Source organism: Lynx canadensis, chromosome F2, assembly GCF_007474595.2.
Source record: "Lynx canadensis isolate LIC74 chromosome F2, mLynCan4.pri.v2, whole genome shotgun sequence".
Lineage (NCBI taxonomy): Eukaryota > Metazoa > Chordata > Mammalia > Carnivora > Felidae > Lynx > Lynx canadensis.
The window spans coordinates 18066597-18093695 of record NC_044320.2 but is presented as its reverse complement, the minus strand read 5'-3'; the positions used below and the strand labels follow the sequence as shown (position 1 = coordinate 18093695).

Below are 27099 nucleotides of genomic sequence, written 5' to 3'. Positions count from 1 at the left end.
ACCCCCAATCAAAGCCTCCATCCACCATACGATTTACATCTGTCAACTTAGTTTAAACAGGAAAAAAAGAAGAATTTATCAGTGAGTTTAGACTAAACGAAATAAGACAAAGACACTTGTCCATACATGTTCTCATTCATGATGGTAGAAAGAGACAATGAGATTATAGCTGGGGCCCATATTTGTCTGACTCCAGAAGTTCAGCTGGACAAGATCAACTCTGAAGAAATAGTTCAATGTTTATATACAGATTCTCACCCAGTTATATTTCTGTAGACTGCTCGTTATCTGGTCTATGAAGGAAATGATTCAAGCATGGAAAGGGAAGGCAGATAATGCCTATGGCATCATTGGATTTGTCCCTTGCCAGATAGTATTCCAATGGAGATGCTTTCTTAACTGGACCTTGTCCAGGCTGGGCTTCTATCCCTGCACTGAGATATCAGCTCTATATGCCCAGAAGTAATGTTTTGAACAGTTTGGAAGGTGGCCATCTGATGGAGTCACGGCAACATAAGCAGCCTTAATCAAGGCCCCAGAAGGTCAATGGAAGCTTTCAGCCCTCTTCACACTCCTTAATCTCTAGCTGTTTCTTCTGCCAAAAATATACTTGGGGAAAACTAGTACTGGTTCCAAATAACCATCCAGTTCCTAGATTCTTGGCAAGACTGGGTGGGACTTCTCCTGGGTGGAGTTGAAAATTAGGCAAGCAATAGCTGTGGTCATCAATGCACACAGAAGTAGCGTATTTCCCTTTTTAAAGTTATCTTCTCCAGATACTCAGAGATAAAAAGAAGGTTGTCAGCTATCAAAGATAGTAAAAAACATAAAACCCTCTTTGTGTGCTTAAATCCACATCTATGCAATATTGATTAAAACATGGAAAAAAAATTTAGATCCACAGTCTGTATATAAATAACCAAGCCACACAGTTTCAAGTATTTCCTTGGGTCTAACATGTGGGGTAAGTTCTTGCTTCATGGAAATGAACAGCAGAGAAGAGGACAATCCCTTTTTAAAATTTGAATAATAAATGAGCCATTCTTTATACCCTTGATGTCCTCTGTTACCTGTTCTATGCTTCAATTTGGAGCGAGCAGGTACAAGATTTACGAAAGTTGAGCATTTAGCACCATTATTTTATACCTGTATGTACTTAGCAGTATTCACTGGGCACTTTCTATCTATCCAGCACCGTTCTAGGCTCTGAAATACAGACTCTACCCCTGCTCTCTGGGTTTTATTCTAGGAGCTGAGAGACAACAGTCAAGTAAACAAATCGATAAATATTTTAGTTTCCATTAATGGTAAAAGTGTTGAGGAAAATCACAGGATGATGTGTTAGAAAGTGACTAGGAATGGAGTTGTCACTTTAGGGAGCAGAATCAAATAAGGCCTCTCTGAGGAGGTGACCTAAATAAGAAGAAACCAAGCATGCTAAGTTCTTAGGCAAAATAAATAGTAACAGGTAGTGATCTTGAAGTGGAAACAAGCTTGCCTCGGTTGAGGAACAGGAAGAGTTCCAGTGCGTTGTATAATAAGGAAGAAAGATGGGAATTCAACAATAGGTCATGGAAACAGAAGGCAAATCACGAAGGACCTTGTGGAGCATAGTATCTCAAGATAAGAAGACACATTTGAAGGATTTGAAGGCTTCTAAGCAGGCATGTGACATGATCTCCCACTGACTGCTCCGTGGAAAAATAACAAGGAGCGAGAGTGGAGGACAGATGGATGTCTGTGACAACGGGCACAAGATGATGGCAGTGCAACTAGGGTGTAGCAATAAGGATGATAGAAAGTGTCCATTAAGACTAAGGGCCCTAATCTCACTTCAGCCATGGTAAAAATCTGAATGCCTCTTGACGCTCAGAACTAACAACAGGAACTCAAATCTGAAGGATTTTTCTGAATTTCCGATGGCCTTTCCCTTCCATTATTTGTATCGACCCCAACAGCAGCCTTATAAGGTTTGTGGCAGGGGAGTTGTTATACTTTTAAAATGAAAAAAACTGGGGTTTTCACTAAGAGTCAACCGGAACATGGTGGAGGCAGGACTCAAATCCATCTGATGCCAACGCCATGCTCTTCCTACTTCTCATCTACCCTGTTCTAGACATTTCAAAATATTCATTTTGTCAGACACAAAATCGTATTGAGTGCTCTTCTCAAAGTCAGAACATACTAGGCAATTATAGCAGTTCACCTGCTCTGTGTCTAAAGGAAAAGAAGGCCACCTATTCCTAGAAGAAATCTTAAGGGCATATAGAAACCAACAATTGGGTGACTTAAAATGCACATTTGAGGTACGTTGAAGGACACAACCAGTGGAATTGGTGGCTTTTGCAAGACTGAAATCATGGCAGGTCCAGAAACGGATGCCCAATCCCATTTCAGTGGTACCAGAAAAGTTTCAACTCACCCTCTCACAGGGAGAATGCATTGTGTACTGGCCACACATGAGGCGTTTGCTCTGAGGGTCTTACACTTCAGGTCAAGGTCTAAAAAAAGAGCTGGGCATCGGGCTCTGTGCTGACAGCTTGGGATCCTCTCTCTCCCTCTCTCTCTCTCTCTCTCTGCCCCTGCCCTGCTTGTGGCTGCAGCTCTCAAAATAAATTAAAAAATGAATTAATAAACACGAAAAAAATTAATAAAAATATTTTAAAAATAAAAAAAATAATAAAATTAAAAATTAAAAACACCAACTGTGAAAGGGACACAAACAGAATTTAAAGTGTGCCGTATCTGTTAAGTTCCCGGGCCTGGAGAAGCTGATGCTGCCTCACCATGTGATAGTCAATTTGTACCATCGTGGATTATGAACCTGGAAACAAAATAAAGATAAAATGCATCCCTGAGAAGAAAAATTCCTTGGTATTTGAGCTAAACGTCCCAGCCCTTGGTTCAGTGGTTTGCTGTGTAAAGAAATTTTAAGAAGAAAGTAGGGAACAAGTGAAGGAAACAAATTAAGAAAAGGAGCATTGCTTTAGTTGCATTAAAGTTAGTTGCTTAGGAAGGAGGGGGAAAAGAAAAGAAAATTTTACTAAACTTCCATTCTGTGGCAACTTTCTTTCCTAGGGCACTTTTCATAGGCTGTCTTGACACGGTAACTTTGAGATGTGTCACCCCCGTTATCCAGATGAGGAAAATAAGAAGTGGGATGATTTTCTCAAGTTTAAGTCAATCTGCAACCAAAGCCCAAATACAAAATAAGTCAGACCTCCACACTTGTTCTGGCCTTATGCACTTCCAAAGTGGGAAATATGGCAACAATTTGTTTTAGGGCAAGAACTTTGGAATATCCATTTTTGACATGTCAAGATATTTCTTAACAGTGCTGAAAATTTCAGGTATTGTAGACTTCCCAGGGTGGGTTTTTATTTAAAATCCAAATATCAAAGCTTATATTTTGTAACCCCTTTTGAGGGGAATGGATTTAAGAATAGCCTCAAAATGTCAGATGTAAGAGTAGGGTAGCTGCCCAGAAATCGCTAATTTGAGGTTTTCTGCAGTATAAAGCAGGCCAAAACATCTGGATAAAAGAAACCCAGATTTGTAGCCAGATGTGCAACCTTGAGCAAAGTGCTAAAATAACTGGATTGCAGTTTGATTCCTTTGAGATAAGGAGCCTTCCTCTCCCTCTCTTTCTTTAGGTCCTTGCCTCGTTCCACCAAAGATTTGAGGCAACTGAGTTGGACTGAATGAACCTCAAGTTTCCTTTTGTGACTATACTGAGAGCTTCACTTAAACAGCCACTCAATTTTGATCCCAGAGATCCTTTTTTTCCAAGATTTTTATATCCTTAAAACTTTCATTTGTTGTTTTTTTTTTTTTTTTGTCTTACTTGAAGAGACACATCACGTGTTTTCTAGAAAAGCGGGATGTGTCCCTACGTGACATGCTCATGCCTCTGTTCCTTCTGAGTAAACATGTATAACTGTGACTCTATCCTGACCTGGTTAAGAGATGAATGTGTTTGATTTTGCCTCCCAACAACCAACTCAATCCAAGATAAAAGGCAACCTTCCCTTTGGCTTATAAAGTAATTGTGCCTCTTTTCAGTCAGTTCTCTATACAATGCCAAATTCTTTCAGAGAATAGGCTCCCTACTCATTGCATGTCTCCCCAGCGTATCAGGATTGAACTTCTTGTTGCCCTAAATAGCAGAGCAAAAACATGTCACCTAGGTTTGCTGAAGCCAGAGCAGGGAGAGCTTTCTGACAGCAAGTGGGTGAATTGAACTCTTTTTTTTCTTTTTTTTAAATTTTTTTTCAACGTTTATTTATTTTTGGGACAGAGAGAGACAGAGCATGAACGGGGGAGGGGCAGAGAGAGAGAGGGAGACACAGAATCGGAAACAGGCTCCAGGCTCTGAGCCATCAGCCCAGAGCCCGACGCGGGGCTCGAACTCACGGACCGCGAGATCGTGACCTGGCTGAAGTCGGACGCTTAACCGACTGCGCCACCCAGGCGCCCCAGAATTGAACTCTTTTGAGAAGAGCCTGTTTCTGTAGCCCACAGGCTGAGCCATAATGAACCTGAAGGCTTCTCCCCCTTAACCCCTGATGTCTCCACACCTGGAGCTGATCACTCAAGAAATAAGGAGCTTTAAGCTTTGCATATTTTTTCTAGATCTTGAAAGAACACAAATCCAACTTGTGGTGTCAGGAATTATATACTGGCGTTACCTAAACTATATACTGCAGGACGACAATGTTAATCCAGACGTTAGTCAACATCGCCATGGAATGGATGCCATAGTCATCTAAGTGTAGGACCTTCTCTATGCGATGAGCCTCTCTTACAGATTCATGAAACTCATCAGCACATTGAGGTTTCTGAGAATGTCTGCAATAAAGAAACTTGACTAAGGCAAAGAGCAACATGTGTACAACGAGGGAGCAACACTACTTTGATGGGACCACAAAAAATAGTAGGATTATGGACTGCAAGAGAGGACATAAACAGATCATTAGCCTTGACTGCATTCGTAAAGATGTAATGCTCTTATCTTGCGGACAATGAGATGAAATTAAACCTTTTATTCAGAGTTAGGTCTTAGAAGGAGAAGTTTGACAGAAATGTAGAGACTCCGTTGGATGAAACGGAAATGAGGAAAAGAGGTAGTCAGGAAGTGTTTTTAACAGTTCAGGCAAGATATACAGAATGTCTTAAGTAGGGTGAGAGACGATGTTGAGTGACATGGCAAGGGGGGGTGGCGGGAATCAAATGGTTGTTGTGACCAGCTGGTTATACGGCATATAAAAGAAGCTGAAGGTGGTATTTGGGTACCTGGAGGGAGACCTACAGGGAACAGGGTGAAAGGAGCCAAGTGCCTGGAAGAGCAATACCAGTTTATTATAAGCACACGTGAACCAAATCATACTTGTTTATGCGGGACATTCAAATCCAAACCTCCACCATGTAGCTCAGTTTGCAATGTTAGAACCCCATCCAAAATCATCCGCAGGTACCGTGATCTATCACATTCAAACGCTTCATCCTAGGATTTCTCCCTGTTGGGTTATGGTCTTCTATGATGTACCTTCAGATGTTCTTTCTATAGCTAAATCTGAACTCTTGGTTAAATACTGCCCACACCTTAATTAAACTTGTTAATTCTGTGGAAAGGAACACATATCAAAATCACACCACATTATTTTCATCTGGAAAGTCTTCAGTCCCCATAAAGCCACACAACCTTAAAGAATCACCCCAGTGCCACACTATATTGAAGCCTATGTTTACAGAACTCATTCACTTCATTCCTTCTTTTTATATCCCCATGCCATTCTTTATACCTTTATTATTCCATTTTGCACCAAATGTTTGTGTAATCATCATATCCTTCTTACTCAATTATAACCTCTTTGAGTATAAATTTTGATTTCTGGCTCATAAGAGGTGCTCAGTAAACTTCATTAAAACCAGGTATCTGCCAACATCTGTATTTGATACTAAATGTAGAAAGCTCAACAGGAAAATGCAAATATTTGAAATGATAGTTATCATAGGGATGATACTTAGTCTGAGGAAACCAATACACTAGATTAGAGCAATGCTTCTCAAACTCTAATGTGAGTAAAATCATCTATAGATCTTTTTTTTTTGTTTAAGTTTATTTATTTCTTGGGGCATCTGGGTGGCTCAGTCAGTTAAGCATCCAACTTTGGCTAGGTCATGATTTCACATTCTTGGGTTGGAGCCCTGCATTGGGCTCTGTGCTGACAGCTCAGAGCCCGGAGCCTGCTTTGGATTCTGTGTGTCTGTCTCTCTCTGCCCCTTTCCCACTCATGCTCTCTCTCTCTCTCTCTCTCTTTCTTAAAAGTCAATAAACAATAAAATTTTTTTTCAAGTGTATTTATTTATTTTGAGAGAGACAGTGCGAGTGGTGGAGGGCAGAGAGAGGGAGAAAGAAAACTGAAGCAGGGCTTGAACCCACAAAGCCGTGAGATCATGACCTGAGCCAAAACCAAGAGCTGGACGCTTAACCAACTCAGCCACCCAGGTGCCCGCATCTAGGAATCTTATTAAGCAGGTTCTGGGGTCCAGCCCAAGATTTTGATTCAGTGGGTCTGGGGCAGGGCACGCATTTGCATTTCTTTTTTTTTCCCCCCTAAAGTTTATTTATCTATTTTGAGGGAGAGAGAGTGTGTGCACAAGCAGGGGAAGGGGCAGAGGGAGGAGAGAGAGAATCTTAAGCAGGCTCCATGCCCAGCACAGAGACCAGTACAGGGCTTCATCTCACAAACCATAAGATCATGACCTGAGCCAAAATCAAGAGTCATGCACTTAACAGACTGAGCCACCCGGGCGCCCCATGCATTTTCATTTCTAACCAAATTCCAGGCGCTGCTTGTGCTGCTGGACCACGGACGGCACACGGAGTATAAACTGTTTAAAAGGTAATTCTGACATCAGAATGCCTGGACCTAAATTCCACCATCACAATTTAATAGCTTTATGGTCTCAAGATATCAACTCTAAGCCTCAAATTCCTCACCTGTAAGTGGCAAAAATAGTGGAACCCCTTCAGACTGATAGAGCTAAAATAGCCCGTCTGTACAATGTGCTCTGGCAGTACCTGATGCATGGTATGTGCTCGAAACTTAAGTGTTGGTGTATTTAATGGTACAGATGAGTCAGTAGATTCCTATAGACTAATAAGCGTCTTTAAACCATGGCCAGCAGGCCAGATCTGGCTCGTTGCCTGTTTTAGTAATGCTGGTAAACTAGGAATAGTTTTAAGATATTTAAATGACTAAAAAATATTCAAAAGAATACTTCAAAATGCATGCAAATTATAAATTCAAATGTCAGTGTCCATAATGTGTTATTGGAAGCTGGCCACATGCATTGGTTGGCATATTGCCTATGGATGCTTTTGTAGTCCAAAAGAAGAGAAGAGTGGTCACGTGACAGACCACACAGCCAGAAAAGGCTACCGTGTATACTGGCTCGTTATGTTAACTTTGCCAGCCTCTAACAGAGCACCAAGTGACTTTATCAGTGAATCACTGATCACTGAGATTAGAACCATCACTGGAGTGGCAATAATGGTCAGTGGCTTAACGTTGTTTTATATTGTGTGTGTGTGTGTGTGTGTGTGTATAATGTATACTGTGCCAAAGTAATGAGAGATTCTCAGGAACTAAATAATAAAAAGAAAATCAGGAAGCAAGATGAATTTGAGGGATGAGTGGCAAAATGGATTAGCATCAGAGTTCCTCAAACCAGGAAATGCTATTAGATGCCCCGACCCACTTTTTTAAAAAAAGCAATATTTATTGTCCTTTTTCTGATTATAAAAACAATACAGGATCATGGTATTTGGAAAATACAAAAATGTATACAGTATAGAAACCTGTGATATTCCCAATAGTAGAGATGATATTTAAACATGTTTCTTTTTACAAATTTGAGATGTTACTGTACAAAATGGTTATAAAATTTTAATGTAACATTTTTCCAATATCCTCATGTTCTCTGAAAACATTTTAATGGGCAATAATGTTACATTGTTTGAAAATGCCATAATTCATTTAATTATTGCCCTCTATTGGAGTTCAAGTTATTTTTAAGATCTTATTATTTATAATAATAAAGTTGCTTATGAATTTTCTGAAAATCTGTGATTTTTCCTCCACTATGATAAATTATTATAATAAAATAATTTTTGTCTAAATTTGGGATGCTTCCAAGGGAAATATAAGATTAAAGAAAAGGCAAGATTATATTAACTGAATCTCTCTCTCTCTCTCTCTCTCGCTCCTCTGTTTTCCAGATTTCCAAACCACACTAATTTGAGGGATTTCTGCTTCATCATTAGTAACATGAAATGATTTCTATTACCTTTTACCAACTATGTTTGTTTATTTTCTATATACCCCATTCTTAAATCTATTCCACTACCAACAGGAAAACAGAGGTTTTGTTTCATTTGAAATTTCCCCTTCCCTTAGAAAAAAAGGCAATACTCTTATCAAAAATATTTTATTTACAAAAAATCAATTATACTATACATCCTATACTGGAAATACATTGAATAATTGCTACAATAAATACAGGCAATTAATTCAATCTTTTATAAGAATGAGAGAATTTGACATTTGAAAGTTATCAAAGCTTAACTTAGAACATAAATAGTTAAAAAGGCAAACTCAAGTTTTAGTTTCATTTATTGGCATGCTGTGTTTTTTCCCCACCAACTCTCCCATCAGTGAGTTTGAGTTGCAGAATGGTATGTACCTTTTGTACTCCGAAGGTAGAATGTGCAGCTTTTTCTTAAGCAGGACAGATGGAACGTAGGCATCTGCACGGAAAGGAAGCAGAATGACAGAGGCACATAGTTGAACCCTTTGCCACACTCACACTCTGCCTCATCACAACATTTTCTATGCGACGACTCATGTGTTCGATTGTGTTTAACACAGGTCTACACAGCACCAGCTACAAGGCAAGGTGGGTCATGTCAAATGTCAAACTGGGTAACTGAGGCCCTTGGAGTAGCTAAATTAGCCGGGTTAGGGGTAACTGGTCCATCAATTTCTTTTATGTGCCAACTCTTGATACACTTATTAAACCTTGATATTATTTTTACTATGTAAACATACCTATGTAGGCCAATAACAAGACAGATGAAGCAATTATCTGCATAAATTCAGAAAAAAAAATCCTCCCTAGAAAGTAGAAGAGGAACTTAAATGTGTCAATTTTCATATCTATAGGCTTTACACTTATTAAAATGTATCCAACTCACCAGTGTAAACCTCATGGTAACATGTAAAGTGAACTGGTAAGCTGGAAAAAAAAAAAAAAAAAAAAAAGACCAGCAAATTATGTTCAATATGTGGACAGTATCTGGTGAATTCAGGCCACAGAACAAAATGATGAACTGCATTGTATTTGTTTGTCCAAATAATACAGATAATTTTTTTCCACTTTCCATTGTACTCAGCCTGAGGAAACACTGCCAGAAACCCCAAAGGTTATTAATCTCTGATACCCATGTTTTGTCCAGTGCTGATGCCTAGTGTTTTATTTCAAGGACTAGCATTCCCTTTTTTTTTTTAATCTTATGAAAAATTGCACTTTTCTACCCCTTTGGCCTTGATTTTCTGATTTTCCTTTTATTTTGTACACCTAAGTACGTATTTCTACTTCCAAAGTGTGACAGGTATATTGGCCTTTTCTAAAAGAAATGAAAAGAAGTTAAAATATTGAAAGTTTAAATATTTTTCACAGAAAGAAACTATTCCATTTTAAAAGGGAGAGAGAGAGAGAGAGAGAAATATTTTATTCTTTCTATCATGAACAACATCAGTCAACCAAGCTTCACATTTTGGGTAGATTTTTTTTTTTAAGTATGAATTTTTTCAGAACCTATTTTAATAATAATAAAAAAGAACAGGTGTATTTTGGCAGAGAAGTAAAATATAGAATATGCAAAATTTGCTTTAAAAATTGGCATACAAAATTTTAAAACACAGTACAGTTATATAAAAATACAGCACAGCCAACGGCCTTTAAAATTTCCTTTGGCATTTCATTTGGTAGAGTTAAACAGAAAATCCTTTCTAAAAAAAAAAAAAAAATTAGCTATCAACACAGTCCATAAGTTAGGTTGTATACGTTGAAAGAACTTTTCCTTGAGTTTCCAAAATCCTTTTCTTCCGTGATAACCCACATAAAGCATGGCTAGTGAGGTATATAGGACAAACACTGTTAGGCGGATGTACAGTAAGGAAAAAGTGCATAAACAAAGAATGTTTCCCATTTTCATAGAAATAACAGGTTAAACTCTGAGTTTCTTCTCATTGATGTCTTGTTTTACTTTGGCAGAATCAAAATAAACCCATAGAAATGTCTTTGTTCAAGTCCCAGCAGCAGTGATATGTCTCCTTTGGTGGCACTATCTGATGCCACAAGAGGAACTAAGGTTTTGTGTGTGTCTGCGTGTGTGACTGCAAACGTCAAACAACGTGAGATCATACATCAAGCACCATGTCATACTGTTGTCCCTTCTTCCTCCTGCCACATTTATTGATGAGAACCACATACAGCGTCAAAAGCATGACCCAATAGCATGCATAGAGCAACGTTCCAACAATTAGAACGGTCTGTTTGGATTCTGAGAATGGCTTCTTAGATTCCTTATAAATGGTGAAAATCACACCACCCAGGAGGATTGTAAACCAAACTGATACTGGAATGAGTCCTATGAAATTAACAACAATGGTTTTCCTTCCAGATGTGCCCCACCCAGCTTTGTTTATCGTGGCAATTGCAAACATTTTGGCGGGAAGTAAACTTGACATGTATAACACTGAGTAGAGGGACATGAAGACCATGACAATATTTCCTCTAAGGCAGCTGGCAAAGGATGACTTTATGAGACCTACTAACTGGACAGTTAACAAGAAGAGGAGGATGTTCCAAATTTTTCCCCTGTAGAAGAGCTGGATTACTGTGGCAATGAGGAAGAAAGGGAAGAATCCAGTGATAACTGCCTCATAGGTCATCCACAAGTGATGTTTATGAAACCACATCGCATTGTACAGCCACTCTCGGAAGTAGGACTTACTCCAACGGGTCTGCTGGTTTAACCATCTCAGATATTCTATAGGTGTCTCCGTAAGGCACTTGGATCGAGCTGTGTATTTTGTTGCATAGCCCAGACTCAGCACTCTGTTCGTTAGATGCCGATCATCACCAAAACTACATTGGCTGCCCATAAATTCCTGATTGTACCAGTCTTCCACAAATTCATGCAGCAAGGAGTTTCTGTACATTCCCAGAGGCCCACTGATGCACTGGACACACCCAAAATAAGACTGGCAGGCTCTTTCTATGTTAAAAGCCATCCAGTATCTCACACTGCTGAGGAAGGAGATCCAGGAATCATACTTGTTTAAAATCTGCAAGAAGGAAAAAAAAAAAAAAGAATAAATAAAGGTAAGCCTTAGCTAAAATACCAACAAAATCTGTGCTGCTGTGAGGTTACTGCCTAGAGTGAAGTGTGTTATTTGATCCTCCTATGAAGCATCCTTCTTCATTTTGACACAGTTATCTTTTATTTTCTCTGGTCCTATGTTACTAGATTAGTCTGATGAATTGTGTCCATGCATTGGGACTCCTTGATGAGCAATAGTTTTTCTACTTCATGACTCTGTCCTCTTTTTGCTGCTTTTTGTCCTTCTTGTTGTTATGCTATAATATTTTTAGGCTTTAGTTCTCAGATCCTAAAGTTTCCCACTCTTTCCTACCATCTAAGATTTGAAGGTTTTTAAGTCCTCTTCTCTCCTGTTCTGGTTAATTTCCAACTCATTCAATTCTATTAATTTTCCTTCTCCTTCTTTCTCTCTTTTACACAATGCCAGTGATAAATTGCTTGTTCTGGCCTTTCCCCAAAACTTAAATCCTGAAATAATGCTCTATGCAAAAGCTACTGAAAATTAGCAGCTTTTTCTTGGCAATATTTCTAAATTCTTTCTTTCATCTCAGTTTTGTTCAGTTCTCATCTAGATTTTGCATGCTTCCTCTTTTATCACCAGGCTGTTTCTTTGTCTGCTCCAGGCATTGTCTTTGCCTTCAGTGTCACCATGCATGTGTAAAATGGGTTATACAGCAACGCAGAACCCAAATTGTAAAGTCAAGTTCCCACGTGCTTCTCACCTTTTGCCAAAATCTGATCACGTGTTTGCAAAGCACTCATTTTTTTTTAACTTTATTTATTTATTTTGAGACAGAGACAGTGCAAGTGGGGGAGGGGCAGAGAGAAAGGGAAAGAGAGAATCTTAAGCAGGCTCCCCGCTGTCAGCACAGAGTCCGAAGTGGGGCTTGTACTCATGAGACTGTGAGATCATGACCTGAGCCGAAACCAAGAATTGGGCGCTTAACCGGCTGAGCCACCTAGGAGCCCCTACAAAGCACTCATTTTAATCTTCACATATTTTCACATATTCACATATATATTCATTTCCAATCCCACATATTCCAAGTGGCCTTCATTAATATTTGTTTACTTGTTCCTCCACTTATAGCAAATACTGGGAAATAAAGAGAATTAGCGGGGGGACACCTGGGTGGCTCAGTTGATTAAGCAGCTGACTCTTGATTCCGGCTCATGCTTGGAGTCTACTTAAGATTCTCCCTCTCTGGGGCGCCTGGGTGGCTCAGTCAGTTAGGCGGCCAACTTCGGCTCAGGTCATGATCTCGGGGTCCGTGAGTTCGAGCCCCGCGTCGGGCTCTGTGCTGACAGCTCAGAGCCTGGAGCCTGTTTCAGATTCTGTGTCTCCCTCTCTCTGACCCTCCCCCGTTCATGCTCTGTCTCTCTCTGTCTCAAAAATAAATAAACGTTAAAAAAAAACTTACAAAAAAAAAAAAAAAAGATTCTCCCTCTCTGTTTTTCTCTCCCTCTGCCCCTCCTCCCTCTCAAAAAAAAAAAAGTGGGAAATAAATCATAATCAGAAAATCCACTTATTAATTAATTATTCCTTTGCCTTTCTTACCAGTATAAATTTGACTTGCTTCTTCTCTTTTCTTTCTTTGTATTCCAATTTGGATTTTTAATCAAGCATATATTGACCAGCTTTTAAATACATAGGTATAAAATATAGAATCCATCATCTGCCCTTCTTCTTTTTTTTTTTTTTTTTTTTTTTTTTTTCCTTCACAGCTAAATGAACTCTAACATCAGATTTTACCAGAACATTAAGTTATGGTTCAAGAAGATACGGTAGAAATCATTACACATTTAAATTAAATATATATTACTTATCAGCCACAGCAAACAAAGGTTACATTCCAGGGTTAAACAAAGAAATCCTAATTCTTTTTTTCAATTTAGGAAAGGAAAGAGGCAATAAAGTGGGTCAAGGCACATACTCATGTGTCTCTAGCACCAAAAGCCACATCTGGCAGAGAGTTTGGTGTGTAATAAATACGTGTTCAATGAATCAACGAGTAAGAGTAAAACTAAAAGCGACTCATGCCGAAAGTGAAGGCTTACAGACCTGGACATCTCCCCCGACACCTCCGACCATAGGGTCTTCTTCTAAAACTTTTACCATTTCCACAGATGACGCAGGGTCAAGCATGGTGTCTGAATCACAAACCTGTGAAGCAAAAAGTACAAAATGAGTTAAAGGAAGAAGTAGGAGTGTAGTCAATACAGTCAAAATTGGGCATATATATTATGTCTTCAGCCTTATTGTCACGGGGCCTCAGTAAGCAAGTATTTATTGCAAGGGATGACCGTTTGTTATGTCACAATCGATACAAAGAGCGAGCTCAGTATTGAAGTAAATGGCATTGCTGGATAGAACAGCTGAAGTGACGTGCTAGGTAGGTCTTGTAGGCTAACCAGCTCGTCTTGGTTTACCATGGATGTTCCTCATCATGGCAGTGAAAGTCTTGTCTCCCAGGTGACATCCCAGTTTTCCAGGATTTAGTAGACATCTGGGTTGGTCACCATAGATGGGTTTTTGGGTTTTTTTTTTCCCTTTAGGCAACTTATCCCTCAGGTCTGAATGATGGTCATAAAATCCTAAGAGTGTATTGAAAGGGAGGCATGTTTAATAGCGACTTTCCTCCCTATCTTCATATGGTAACTAGAAGACAGGAAAGCCATTCTCCTCCATTCGGTCGTATAGTTCTGAAGCAAGTTGCCCAGAAGAGCAGGACTTAGCAACTGACACAACATCAGAAAGGGAGGTAGCATTATCTGCAGACCACCTTTTTATCCTAAAGCATCAAGTATTCATCCAGCCCTTTGTACATAAAAGCAAATGTAAATTATCTGAAGTCATTCTAGACATGCTAATAGTTGTTCTTAAAAACAATCTTCAGGGGCGCCTGGGTGGCGCAGTCGCTTAAGCGTCCGACTTCAGCCAGGTCACGATCTCGCGGTCCGGGAGTTCGAGCCCCGCGTCGGGCTCTGGGCTGATGGCCTGGAGCCTGGAGCCTGTTTCCGATTCTGTGTCTCCCTCTCTCTCTGCCCCTCCCCCGTTCATGCTCTGTCTCTCTCTGTCCCAAAAATAAATAAACGTTGAAAAAAAAATTTAAAAAAAAAAAAAAAAAAAAAAAAAAACAATCTTCAGGGGGGTTGCCTGGGTGGCTCAGTTGGTTAAGTGACAGACTTCAGCTCGGGTCATGATCTCGCAGTTTGTGGGTTCAAGCCCCGCGTTGGGCTCTGTGCTGGCAGCTCAGAGCCTGGAGCCTGCTTTGGATTCTGTGTCTCCCTCTCTCTCTGCCCCTCCCCTGCTCATGCTCTGTGTCTCTCTGTCTCTCAATAATAAATAAATGTTAAAAAAAATTAAAACAAACAAACAAACAATCTTCAGGGGCGCCTGGGTGGTTCAGTTGGTTAAGCGTCCGTCTTCGGTTCAGGTCATGATCTCGTGGTTCCTGAGTTTGAGCCCCGCATCGGGCTCTGTGCTGACAGCTCGGAGCTCCAAGCCTGGAGCCTGCTTCAGATTCTGTGTCTCCCTCTCTCTCTGTTCCTCCCCTGTTCGTACTCTCTGTCTCTCTCTCTCTCTCTCTCTCTCTCTCTCTCTCTCAAAAATAAATAAAGATCAAAAAAATTTTTTAAAAAATCTTTATACGGGTCCAAAAAAGCAATTCTGAAACCAAACCAAATTATGACTTCAAGAAAGTTATTGGGATTAGTCTATATTAGCGAACCTCTGACGAACATTCCTGTTGGAGGCCCAAGGGGGCCGGGTTACAAATACTTTTCTTTCCAGCCTGATTTCTGAGCCAACTGGAAAATGAAACAGAAGAATAAGGGAGATGAGAAACCCAAATATCCCTGGTATCATCGTAAAGCTGATACAGAGCACAGGGCTTATACCCTGTGCAATAGCAGCCTTCCTAATTACATTTTCCAGTATTAGACAGACTTATTAAGTCCAAATAGCACCTAAGTGCGGGCAGCCTCCTCTTACAGATAAAGTGCATGCCCTTCTAAAGGTCTGGCTGATGCCAGCTCCTTGGTGGCCACCCACTCCCAGAAGGAATGGGTAAGAAGGAGCCAGCTCCCCTTCTCCTGGACTCACCAATCAGATTAAATCACTTCTCTTAGGGAGGGAGGAGTGACACAGCTGAGAAATGCTACCACCTTTCCCGCAGGTAGGCTATACCTGTGGATAGAGCTTCTTCCACATGATCAAAGAAAACCAGAAATAAGAGAAGTGCCCCCACCTCCCCATCCCTGATTAATACCAATAAGACATGGTATTCCTTTCTGGGGACTACAGCAAAGCCTAGTAGATAAAAATGGATCAGGTTGACATGTAATGAACCAGTTTCACAACCCCATCCAAACAATAAATAATTAGTAGAGACTGGAGTGTTATCAGCAATTCCATTATTTTTCCATCAAGTCTGACTCACCAAAATGGATTTAATCAATATTTAGCCTATTTATTTACACCAAAAGTAATTATCTTTACAGTTCTCCATACTACTTTATTAAAATAGTAGGGATTTCATATACCAGTTTGGAATGGAAAAAAAATTTAGAAAATAATTTGTAGAAGCATAAAGTCTTGAGTTAAAGGGGATTCTCTCTCTCCCCCTCTCTCCCTCTCTCTCTCTCATGAGTCCCTGACATAATTAATTAAGGAATTTCAACATTTTAAAAAATGTGTGCCTCAGTTTTACTGACAGCTATTTTTTTCTGAAAAAAGTATAAATTTTTTTTCAAAAAAATATATATTATATATTAATGAATAACGTTGGTAAAATAGCGATTTAAATGCATGATTGAAACTTATATGGGGTGCCTGGGAGGCTCAGTCGCTTAAGCGTCCGACTTTGGTTCAGGTCATGATCTCACAGTGTGTGAGTTGGAGCCCCATGTTGGGCTCTGTGCTGACAGCTCAGAGCCTGGAGCCTGCTTCGGATTCTGTCTCTCCCTCTCTCTCTGCCCCTCCCCACCTCGAGAACACGTGCATGCATGCACGCTCTCTCTCTCTCTCTCTCAAAAAATAAACATTAAAAAAATCGTATAAATTAAGAAGTATATAATAGTTATAATCTCTCTGTATTTAGTTAATCATAGTAATTTTAGGGTTAACATCTGAATTTCTTATTTTACTCTAGTTATTTAGGACCATTCATTTTCTCAATAAAACCATTTATTTTGTTTTATTTTGTTTTGTTTTGTTTTGTTTTTAGTATTCTCTTTTGGTCCAGCAGGATCTCACTTTATCTAGGCAAGAGCTGGGCATTAGTTTTTCAGTGTAGAAAGTAGGATTTTACTAATACTTGGGTTTGGACGCAAGCCTCAGAAGCAGCCTAAACAAATTTCACCCAAAGTGACGTTTTTGCCTCTCTGAGTGCCTGGTCTACCACTGGCTTGTACATGGATGGCTGCAAGTCTGTCCCGCCTGTAATACGGGTAGAAGGGCGGGGGCAAGAGTTCGACCCACCTTTAGCCCAGCATCCTGAGCTTATGGCCACACCCACCTCTATTGACTCAGGCTGGGAAAGGTAAAACCAGAAAGCTAAAATAAGACTAAAAACAACAGGAAGGGGCAATCTAGAATTAATGCGCAAGTCACTCCGCCTGCTTGTGAGCAGGGGCGAGCCAAGGGAACCGCCCCTTTGAAATGACCTTGAACCACACTTCTGAGGCTCTGAATGTTTAAATTGGTCCTGCCCCTCCCACTTTCCAACTGCAAACAGCCAGCAGTTCTCCGAGAGAGAGACTGTTCTGGTGGGTTTAACTGTGTCGGAAGGGAAAGCTCCCAGAAATCTCCTGGGAAGGGGTTTACAGTGGCAGGATCAAAGAGCTTTAAAGAAGTTCGATTTCTGTTAGGTGCTTCAGCAGCACATAAATGAAACGTGGAACACTACAGAGGAGCCGAGCATGGCCCGGAGCAAGGAGGACACGCAAGGTGAAGCATTCCATATTAAAAAGAGGAGAAAGGAAAAAAAGAGGTCCAACTTCTGGATGCTATTTGGTGACAGAATGCCAGCTAGAAAGCCATCACTTATGACAGTCAGCATGTATGTTCATCAACCTAATAGTTTGTATTTATTAGTATATCAAGAGTGTAACTTTAGTCCCTCTGAAAATCCGTAGAGTGGGAACAGGCTTTCTAGTTGTCTCCCCACCAATTAATAATAAGTATGTGATTTCATAAATGTTGGCTATTTAGCTCTAGGCTAGAAACGGTGGGGGACAAACACCAGTTGACGCAGAGCTTGACCTCACCTGGGGACAAACTACAGGCCATGATTTGCACACAGGAAACAATTAGAGAACAAATCAAAACATCTCACTGTCCACACTGAATGTCTCAACTGTAATTTGTTTAAACCACATCATCACTAGTCATAGGATTTCTCACTGGGAGTTATGGAAATGAAGCAAAGTTTTCACTAAAATGAGTGGGAAAGTGTCAAGGCAAAAAGACACATTTGGGAGGAACCAGCCACCTCAGTCTTAACCACAGAATCCAACTCAAGTGCATAAGATCATCGTCCCTCCGTCTTCATCCTTCCCCAATGCAGTCAAGAGGGAACACCCTCCCCTTTCCTTCCTATCTAAACCAGGGTTGATGGGATGCCTCGGTGGCTCAGTTGGTTAAGAATCCTACTTCCTACTCGCGCTCAGGTCACAATCTCATGACTGACTTGTGAGTTCGAACCCTGTGTCAGGCTTGGTGCTGACAGCTGGGAGCCTGGAGCCTGTTTCAGATTCTGTGTCTCCCTCTCTTTCTGCCCTTCCTCTGCTCTCTCTGTGTCTCTCTCTCTCTCAAAAATAAATAAAACATTTTTAAAAATTAAAAAATAAATAAATAAGCCAGGGGTTGACAATCTTAGGTCTTCAAGCCAAGTCTAGCTTGCCACCTGTTTTGTTAGGGCCTGTGGGCTAAAAATGGCTTTTGCCTTTTAAAATAATTGAAAAAATTAAAAAATAATAATATTTTGTGGCACATGGGAGTTATATGAAATTCAAATCCCAGTGTCCATAAATAAAGTTGTATTGGAACTCAAGCATATTCATTTTCATGTCATCTATGGCTGTTTTCACACTAAAACAGCAAAGTTGAATAGTTGTAATAGAGACCATATGGCCTGCAAAACCTAATATTTACTATCAGACCTTTTACAAGCAGAGTTTGCCAACCGTGGGACGAAAATAATTGGTTGCAGGGGGAGGGTTCTCTTTCATAAATTTTTTTTAAGTTGAGATTAAATACGTTCTAAACCCAATTTTAATTCTAGTGGATTAAAAAAAAAATCCTGGGGCGCCTGGATGGCACAGTCGGTTAAGTGTCCGACTTCAGCTCAGGTCATGATCTCACGGCTCGTGAGTTCGAGCCCCGTGTCGGGCTCTGTGCTGACAGCTCAGAGCCTGGAGCCCGTTTCAGATTCTGTGTCTCCCTCTCTCTCTCTGCCCCTCCCCTCTACATGCTCTGTCTCTCTCTGTCTCAAAAATAAACAAACGTTTAAAAAAATTTAAAAAAAAATCCCCAATGCCTCCATCGCCATGTGTTATAAAGAACAGCAACTGCATAAAAAGTGTGAAACATTAATAAAGTAGTTTTTTTTTTCTTTTTGTCAAGTTGTGCCTATTATAAGGATAAATGCCCTCAGAATCAAGAAGCGTCAATTAAGTCTTGGGTCCTGTTTCTCACTACTTCTGTGACCTTTAACAAGCCACTTACCATCATCATGGTACTGGAGTGAGACACTGCATATCAAAGTACCTTGTAAATTTACAAAGGACTGTAGAGAAGTGTATTATTAGTTTAAGGTAATAAGCTTTACACTTTTATACTCCTTAAGTAAACCCATAACCTCAGGGATTATGACAATCCTTAACACAAAGAGATGGCTCAGTAAAGAATCTCTAAAATGACCATGGGAACTGATTACATATCAAGGATGTCTTATCCCAATGAACAAATTCAAATGTGTCTGCAACTATCTATAATCCAGTTACAAACGATTAGTGTATAGTTTATTACGTAAGTTATTAGACTATAAATTCATTCCAATTTATCTCACTGATCTTAATCTACCTCACTATAATTTAAACAAAAATCTCCTTTAGAAATAGTGTTACCGGGCACCTGGGTGGCTCAGTCGGTTCAGCATCTGACTCCTGATTTTGGCTCAAGTCATGATCTCACTTTTGGTAGGTCTGAGCCCTACATCGGGCTCCATGCTGACAGTACGGAGCCTGCTTGGGATTCTCTCTTTTTTCTCTCTGCCCCTCCCTTGCTCATGCTCTCTCTCAAAAATAATAGATAGAACTTAAAAAAAATACATAGAACTGAAAGAAAGAAAGAAAGAAAGAAAGAAAGAAAGAAAGAAAGAAAGAAAGAAACATTGTTACCTATTCTACCAAATGCTGTTCAAATTCTAAGACCCAAGTCTAAAATGTCAAGTCTCCATGTTTCACTTTTTTGAACATGTTTCCCTTCAGACTGCCTGGTGGATCTCCCCACCCCCAACTCAAGCCCCATACCACTTCAAAGGGCACTGAGAGCTACACAGATTAAGAGGAAATCTTAATTACTCTGGCTGCCTTCAACGAGGAAACAGGTTGAAAATAAATCAGGACCCCTTCTGTTGCTACTGCTTTTATCCTTTGACTGCTTGCAAGGCTTGACCCTTCATCTTAACCTTGACCCAGTGAGACTATTTTTTTCTATAGTGTGTGGAATTTACTCTTGGTCATGACCCTGCTACCAGCTTTCCTGACACAGCTTTACCACAAAGTAAATGGAAAGTCTCCCTCACTCTCCTTTCCCTGGGGACATTTATCTAGTGAAAAGGGGTAGGCCAGAACAACAACAACAAAAATTTACAAATAGTTATTTACTACCAAACACAAGATGATGCCAGTTTCCTTGAACTCTTAACAGTATAATACCAGAGTAAACACACTATTGAAAGAAGAGAAAGCACCATGCAAATATTGGAACCAAACAGATCTGTCTCAATCCACCATTCACCAAGTTTATATAAACTTGGACTAGCTTGTTGACTGTAGTGTCCTTACCTCACTTTCCTAAGCCTCCACCTCTCAGGTGAAAAATATGGATAATCACATCCACCTAAAGTTTGTTATATTGGTAATTTAGTTCGATCACGTATGTAAAGCACTTAATATTGGCTAACTCATAGTAAATGCTCAATAAAAGGAAGACATAAAGTGACGAACCAAAACCAAAAGTGACAAACCAAACACAGAGACACCCACTAAGGACACTAATCAATGAGAGAAGGAGTCCTTCGTACAATCACTGTAAATAAGTGATGACTCACCGGGAGAGCAGGGAACCAATCCCTACCTAGTCCAATACCCAATAAACTTAAGTTCAGCAAACTCAATTCTGAGCAGGCAATGTAAAAGTCCTTACACTGGGTTGTTTACTAGAGAAAATTAAAAAATTAGAGAGCAGTTTGCAGCCGATTATGATTCCTTTATAGCCTTGAATGTACCTTTGGGGAAAGTACATTCTATTGTGGGAAAATTCATCCTATAGCAAAGAGTAGACCCTGGACCCATTAAAACTTAAAAAAATGTTTGTTGCATCTTGACTTCCTATCTCATTGACATTGAACCTAATGCATGTGATACTATTTAAAATGGGAACATATTCTTTGGTTTCGGAAGTACATAAATGTAGAAGACAGAATTTTATTTTTCAAATCTCAACTTGAAAACTGAATTATCTGCTGAAAAGGAGTACATAATTTGGGTGAAACCACATACATGCAGGAGATAGGGGAGACCAAAAAATTAGGATGGAAAATAACCTTCACGAAAATAGGATATTGCACACAATTTAAAATTTCTCATATAAACAACAAGGTCACTCAAAAGCTTATGATGGATGGCAATTAATTTTATCATAACCAACTTCTAGGACTTTATCAATATTGCATGATACTTTCAATTTTTAAAAATCTTGATTTTCTATTTACTTGGATTTTGGGTAAATGGAATTTACAAGTAAGTCTATAGCTAAATTTACCAGCCTCAGATTCAGTGGCAAATACAAAATCATAAAATTTAAGAATTTTAGAGTTAAAAACACACTTTGAAATTTAGCAGTAAAACCATTCCAGAAAAAAAAAAAATACCCTCAATGAAAAAATAATCATTCTTTTTGTGAGAAGGAGGCAGGATAAGGAAGATTATCCTCTCCTACACCAATTGAGTTTATGACAAAGGATCTCAAATCCATCCAGTGGAAAGCCTCTGTATCATAGACATCTAAGCAATTTGGCCCTTCTCTGTTGCTCTTTTTTAAAAGAATTAGGAAGATATATACCTTCCTTGGGAGAATGAATTACCCAAGTTGTTGTAAAATACTTACTGACTTTGGTCAACCTAGAATCTATTCAAAACATTAAGGTTAAAAAAGGAGTCATTTGGTCATTCTCTTTTCTTTTTAGGAAGGCTTAAACATGAGTGAAAGTCATAGAAGGTGTAAAACAAAGGTGACAAGACAGCTGGGAACGTGGGAAACCAAATGTTGTCACCTCTAAGGCTGAAGCCAAGAAACACCCTTATTCCAAATGGCTGGAATTCTCATTCTAAAGAAGGGAATCAGGAAGTCCCATAATGGAAGCATTTAACTCAGGGCTTACATTCAAGAGCCCAAATTGGGGGGAAAGGGCGTACTAAAAATCAAAGTGAGGGACGTCTGGCTGGTTCAGTCGGTGGAGTGTGTGACTCTTGATCTCAGGGTTGTGAGTTCGAGCCCCATGTTGCCTGTAGAGATTACTTGAAAATAAAATCTTAAAAAAGTAAACCAAGTGAAAGTGAAAAATATGATAGTAACTGTTAAAAATGTCAGAGAAATTAAAACTGTACTGAAAAACAAACAAAAAAACAAAAAAACAAAAACCAAAAAAGACTGTATTGAGTTAGAGTTCCGAGCTGGGAATGATCTCGGAGATCATCTGTTCTACCAGCTGAGGCCCATAGCAAGGAAACAACAGATTCAAGTCTGGAATTCAGATGTCCCATTCCTATTTCACTGTGCTCCAATCTTATCCTCTAAAATGAATGATATAAAAAGACAGAACATTCTCAACATTGGCCCTCAGAAAGTTCAGGCTTCCCATACAATACGGGAACCAAGCAAATACTACATACATACTTGTCAATTCTCATGATTCAGGGTAGTTATGTTCCACGAAGTTTCATGAACACTGATGTAGAGAACACCAAAAAAAAAAAAAAAAAAAAAAAAAAAAAAAAAAAATGGCTTCTAGCAGAAATATAAGGTTAGGTTCCTCTGAGGCTCTGGTCACATCTTTGTCTACTGATCAATACCTAATAAATACCTAATAAATCAATACCTAATAAATCAATACCTAATAAATAACTGTGTTATTTGTGTTCCCATTTAAATACATCTTACTATATGTATTTGAATCATTAACAGAGAATTTAGGGCCAAAGGTACTGTACCTGATGCCTGAACAAAGCCCACCTAAGAAATACATTTTCTCCGTAAGGCAATCATAGCTTTGTGCTCAGGAACACTAGACAGCAAGCACTTCAGCACTACACTTGGGGGGGCATTTTAAACAGCTACATCACCAACAAAAAGCACAACAATGTGAAAAACGTGATACTAAATACATTATGAAGAAGTTACTTGTTTACAGTATAAAAGCTGAAAAAGGCAGAGCACAGTCTTCTTTGACCTCAGTTGGGAACATGAACATCAGGTGAATCAAATTTCTTGCCGTTCTGCACGTCTCAAAATGATCACAAAAGCGCAGCCAAGTACTGATTTGGGGGTTACAACTACATTTTAATGAGGAGGGTAATTTACAAATACAGACTCCATGAATAACAAGGGTCAACTCTACTATTTTGAATAATTTAGTCTTCCTTTTCTCCTGCTAAAAGGGTCATGGAGGGGCGCCTGGGTGGCTCAGTCCGTTAAGCGTTCGACTCCTGATTTCGACTCATGATTCTGAGATAGCGCCCTGCATTGGGCTCTGTACTGACAGCGCGAAGGCTGCTTGGGTTTCCCCCTCCCCCACATGCATGCGCTCTCGCTCTCTCTCTCTCTCTCTCTCTCTCTCTCTGTCTCTCTCTCCCTCTCTCAAATAAATAAATCAACTTAAAAAAAAAGATGAAGTGAAGAGAACTAGCCAGTGCAAAGATTCAGCCGCATCTGAGAAAAACAATCATCCGCGCCATCTCTGCCCAGCTAAGCAGTGTCTTCAGCCCGGGTAGCAAGGATGTGAGCAGATGGTCCTATTTCTGCCCCAGCCCCCATTCTCTCTTGTGTATGAGCACCTAAACTTTACTTCCTTCCTTCGGTAGCCAATCTGCTCTCCACATTCAGTCACTTGTAATGCTTAGTAGCCAACATCCTTGAACCTCTCTCCTTGGTCTTTCTTTTTTTTTTTTTTTCAACGTTTATTTATTTTTGGGACAGAGAGAGACAGAGCATGAACGGGGGAGGGGCAGAAAGAGAGGGAGACGCAGAATTGGAAACAGGCTCCAGGCTCTGAGCCATCAGCCCAGAGCCTGACGCGGGGCTCGAACTCCCGGACCGAGAGATCGTGACCTGGCTGAAGTCGGACGCTTAACCGACTGCGCCACCCAGGCGCCCCTCTCCTTGGTCTTTCTGTGGCTTCTGCTTTGCAACTCTCAGACCCTGGGTCAGTCAGAATGGATGGTGAGAACGTACTGGTTTGACTGTTATAATGTTTCCACTTTTATAGAACACACAGGGTTAAAAATTGGGGATTTTGATGAGGAATGGCAGGATGGAGTCCCCTGATTTCAGAACGCCAAATGGTTTCCTACTCTTGTGTCAGTCCCCTTGAACATTTGGAATGGACGGAGAATTCTAGCAGGACTTAGGACCCAGTTAACAGCTGGTGCTCAGGTTAGTCTATTTGGAGGCCTCAGCCTGATGGAAGGAAAGTTCTCAAGCCTGATTAGGGTTCTAGCAAGGAGCCCAGGCTAACGTTCCATAGCTTGTATTATTTTGTCCTGGTCAGGCACAATGTCAAGTTGTCAAGGATACAAACAAAGTTCAACACAGGAATGATGGAAGAAGCGGCTTTGGGAGGAACAGGCTTAAAAAAAAAAAGAGAAGAAAAAAGAAAACCCACACAATGACATCTTGATTAGAAACGACAAATGTAGCAATTGTTTTAACTAGAATTAAAGGCGAAATATCAAAACATGTTTCTTCATTTTAGGCTTCAGTCTTCAAACCCTCTGTAAATTCCCCAGCCATCCCATCACTTCCTTTAAAAGGATCATTTCATCCTCTATCTGGGCCTGAAGTTACACTATGAAAATACATAAAAATGTCCTGAGTTAACTAAAAGTACCTCGATTGTGAACATTCTAGAAATTAGGAGACACTTGGGAGTGAAACTCTATCAACTCCCTAGAAGAGATTAATATGCAGATCGGTACCAACTGAGGGGGAAAAAATGCCTCAAAACTCCTCAGATCGTAACCAGAATTAACCCCGTGGTAATCTCAAACCCTTTGTGAGACTGGCTTATTCTCTCCGTGAAACTGAGGCTTGGAAAGGTGGTCCTGCTCCAGGCGGGTCATCCAGCTGACTCTGAAGCCGGTGCCCATTCTCCCCCAATCACACAGAGCATGCCATCCCACTGGGCGTGACCTTGTGACAATCAGGGACCCTAAAGTATATGATGGGTCTTCTGAAAAGTCAGATTTCACTGATTGGAGATTGGGAGAGTGTCCCAATGGATTCTCTTAAACTGCAGACATTTCTCCCTTCTCCGTATCATCATGGCCAAACTTTAACTGAAGTATCTGCAAGAAAATTGCAGTTAGAAAACTCACAGGGACCCTACTAACATTCTAAAGAAAGCTTCAGTGAGAACGAGGAGGGGAGAAATCCTGGAGCAAGCAGAGCAGTCAGGGAATTAATGACAGACACAGCCTGTCTCATTTTCATGCAAGCAAACACCATCACAAATGCTTTCAAAGGTCAAGTGCAGTGAGTGAGGTAATGCTGTTTGGGGAGTGAAATAAACATTACTTCGATTTTGCTCTGGGAAGGGTTTTTGTGTGTGTTTGTTTTTCTCCCTTTTTCATTTTCCTTCTCCTTCTGTCTCCCAGCTTTGAATGCCTTACCCTTTTAAATCAAAATTGTTCTCACCACCCCCATTTTGCCCAGTCTCCGTGAAAAACGTTTTATAGCCATCCCTTGAGCCTGCAGATTTTCTCAAGACCCTTCTGCTCGGCAGACGCTATTTTCGTACAAGGTCTGGAGATTTTAAGACTGTGGAAAATGACGTTGGATTTGACTTGGCAGAACCAAGGGGGCAGAGAAGGTAAGGGAGGGGGAGAGAAGGAAGGAAGGGTCTCCTGTTCAAAATAATCTCAATTTCCAACCAATAACACCGCGTAAGTTCAGCATTTTCGTAGATAGTCTTTAACAGTTTCACAAGATTTTTTTTTTCCTCGCTTTCAAAATGTGCTTTCAACAGTCACGCGGTTTTCAAATGAACTGAAAGGAGTACTGTGTTCAGAGGGACAAGGATGGGCTATAGCATATGCCTGGAGAGACACAAAAGCTGCTTTATTTAAATGTATGTTTGCCCTGGCAGGAATTCGGAAACCTACCTGTACATAATCCACACTTCGTCCCAGTGCTCTGAAGGCCGTGTACATGACTTCTCTTTTTCCACCCCATTTTTGCATGATGCAAATACTCTTGTTGGACAAGACCAACTGGGTGACATGCTGCGAGCTTTCCTTATGTGACTCATCCGTCTCACCAGGACCTTTCTCGTGGAAGTTGTTCTTCCAGATATAAGTGGCTGATTTGTCCCTGCCCATGACTTCACTAAAGATGTCCATCATGTAAAGGTCATCTTCTGAGTTCCCATCTATGACCATGACAACTTTAATCCCGGGGTAGGTTAGCCTTTTCACAGATTGCAAACATTTCCGTAAGTAGTCTGGATCTTCTTGATACGCGGCGATGCAAAGAGCGACGGTTTTGTTCAATTTAATGGGCGTTTCTAAGGATTTTTTCATTTTTCGGTGCTCCAAAAAGGCAAACAGACTTTGGATGATGAGGTGTGATGCTAAAAAGGCACCATACAGTCCAAAAGAGAAATAGTAATTATCTGTTTGGATAAACTGGTAGCCAACAATGTAAGCAGCTGTGATTCCAAGGAGGAGGGAGACTCCAAAAAGTGTGGTTCCAATTATTCTCAGGATGCAGAGAAACCTCTCACAATGCATCTGTAATATAATCAAATGATACTCTTGGTTAACCACTCTTGTCCCATCCTTGTTATACACATGGTTTCACGGGGAGTGTTGGACTAGAAGCACTCAGGAGCTCCAGCCTCACCTTCTCACTTAACTAGCTAAGTGACTTTCTGCACCTCAGTTTGCTCATTTGCACAACAGGGATACGGATGTCCTTCTGGTGGACCTCAGAGTGCTGTTTCGAGGATCAAATGAGATGACGGTGGCAAGGCTCTACTGAAAAGCACAATGTGTTAGGGGAGCCTGGGCGGCTCAGTCGGTTAAGTGTCCAATTTCGGCTCAGGCCATGATCTCACGGTTCGTGAGTTCAAGCCCCACATCGG

General features: G+C 40.3%; 1 protein-coding gene across 1 annotated transcript; it reads right to left on the bottom strand.

The window, feature by feature from the left end:
• Nucleotides 1-10249: 10249 nt before the first annotated feature.
• On the bottom strand, nt 10250-26746 carry HAS2 (hyaluronan synthase 2). The gene is made up of 3 exons (XM_030304286.1): nt 26120-26746; nt 13515-13616; nt 10250-11417 (listed from the first exon to the last, which is right to left on the bottom strand). The coding sequence occupies exons 1-3, from the start codon at nt 26744-26746 to the stop codon at nt 10488-10490; spliced, it is 1659 nt and encodes a 552-aa protein (XP_030160146.1). The 3' UTR covers nt 10250-10487.
• Between the last annotated feature and the right edge of the window lie 353 nt (nt 26747-27099).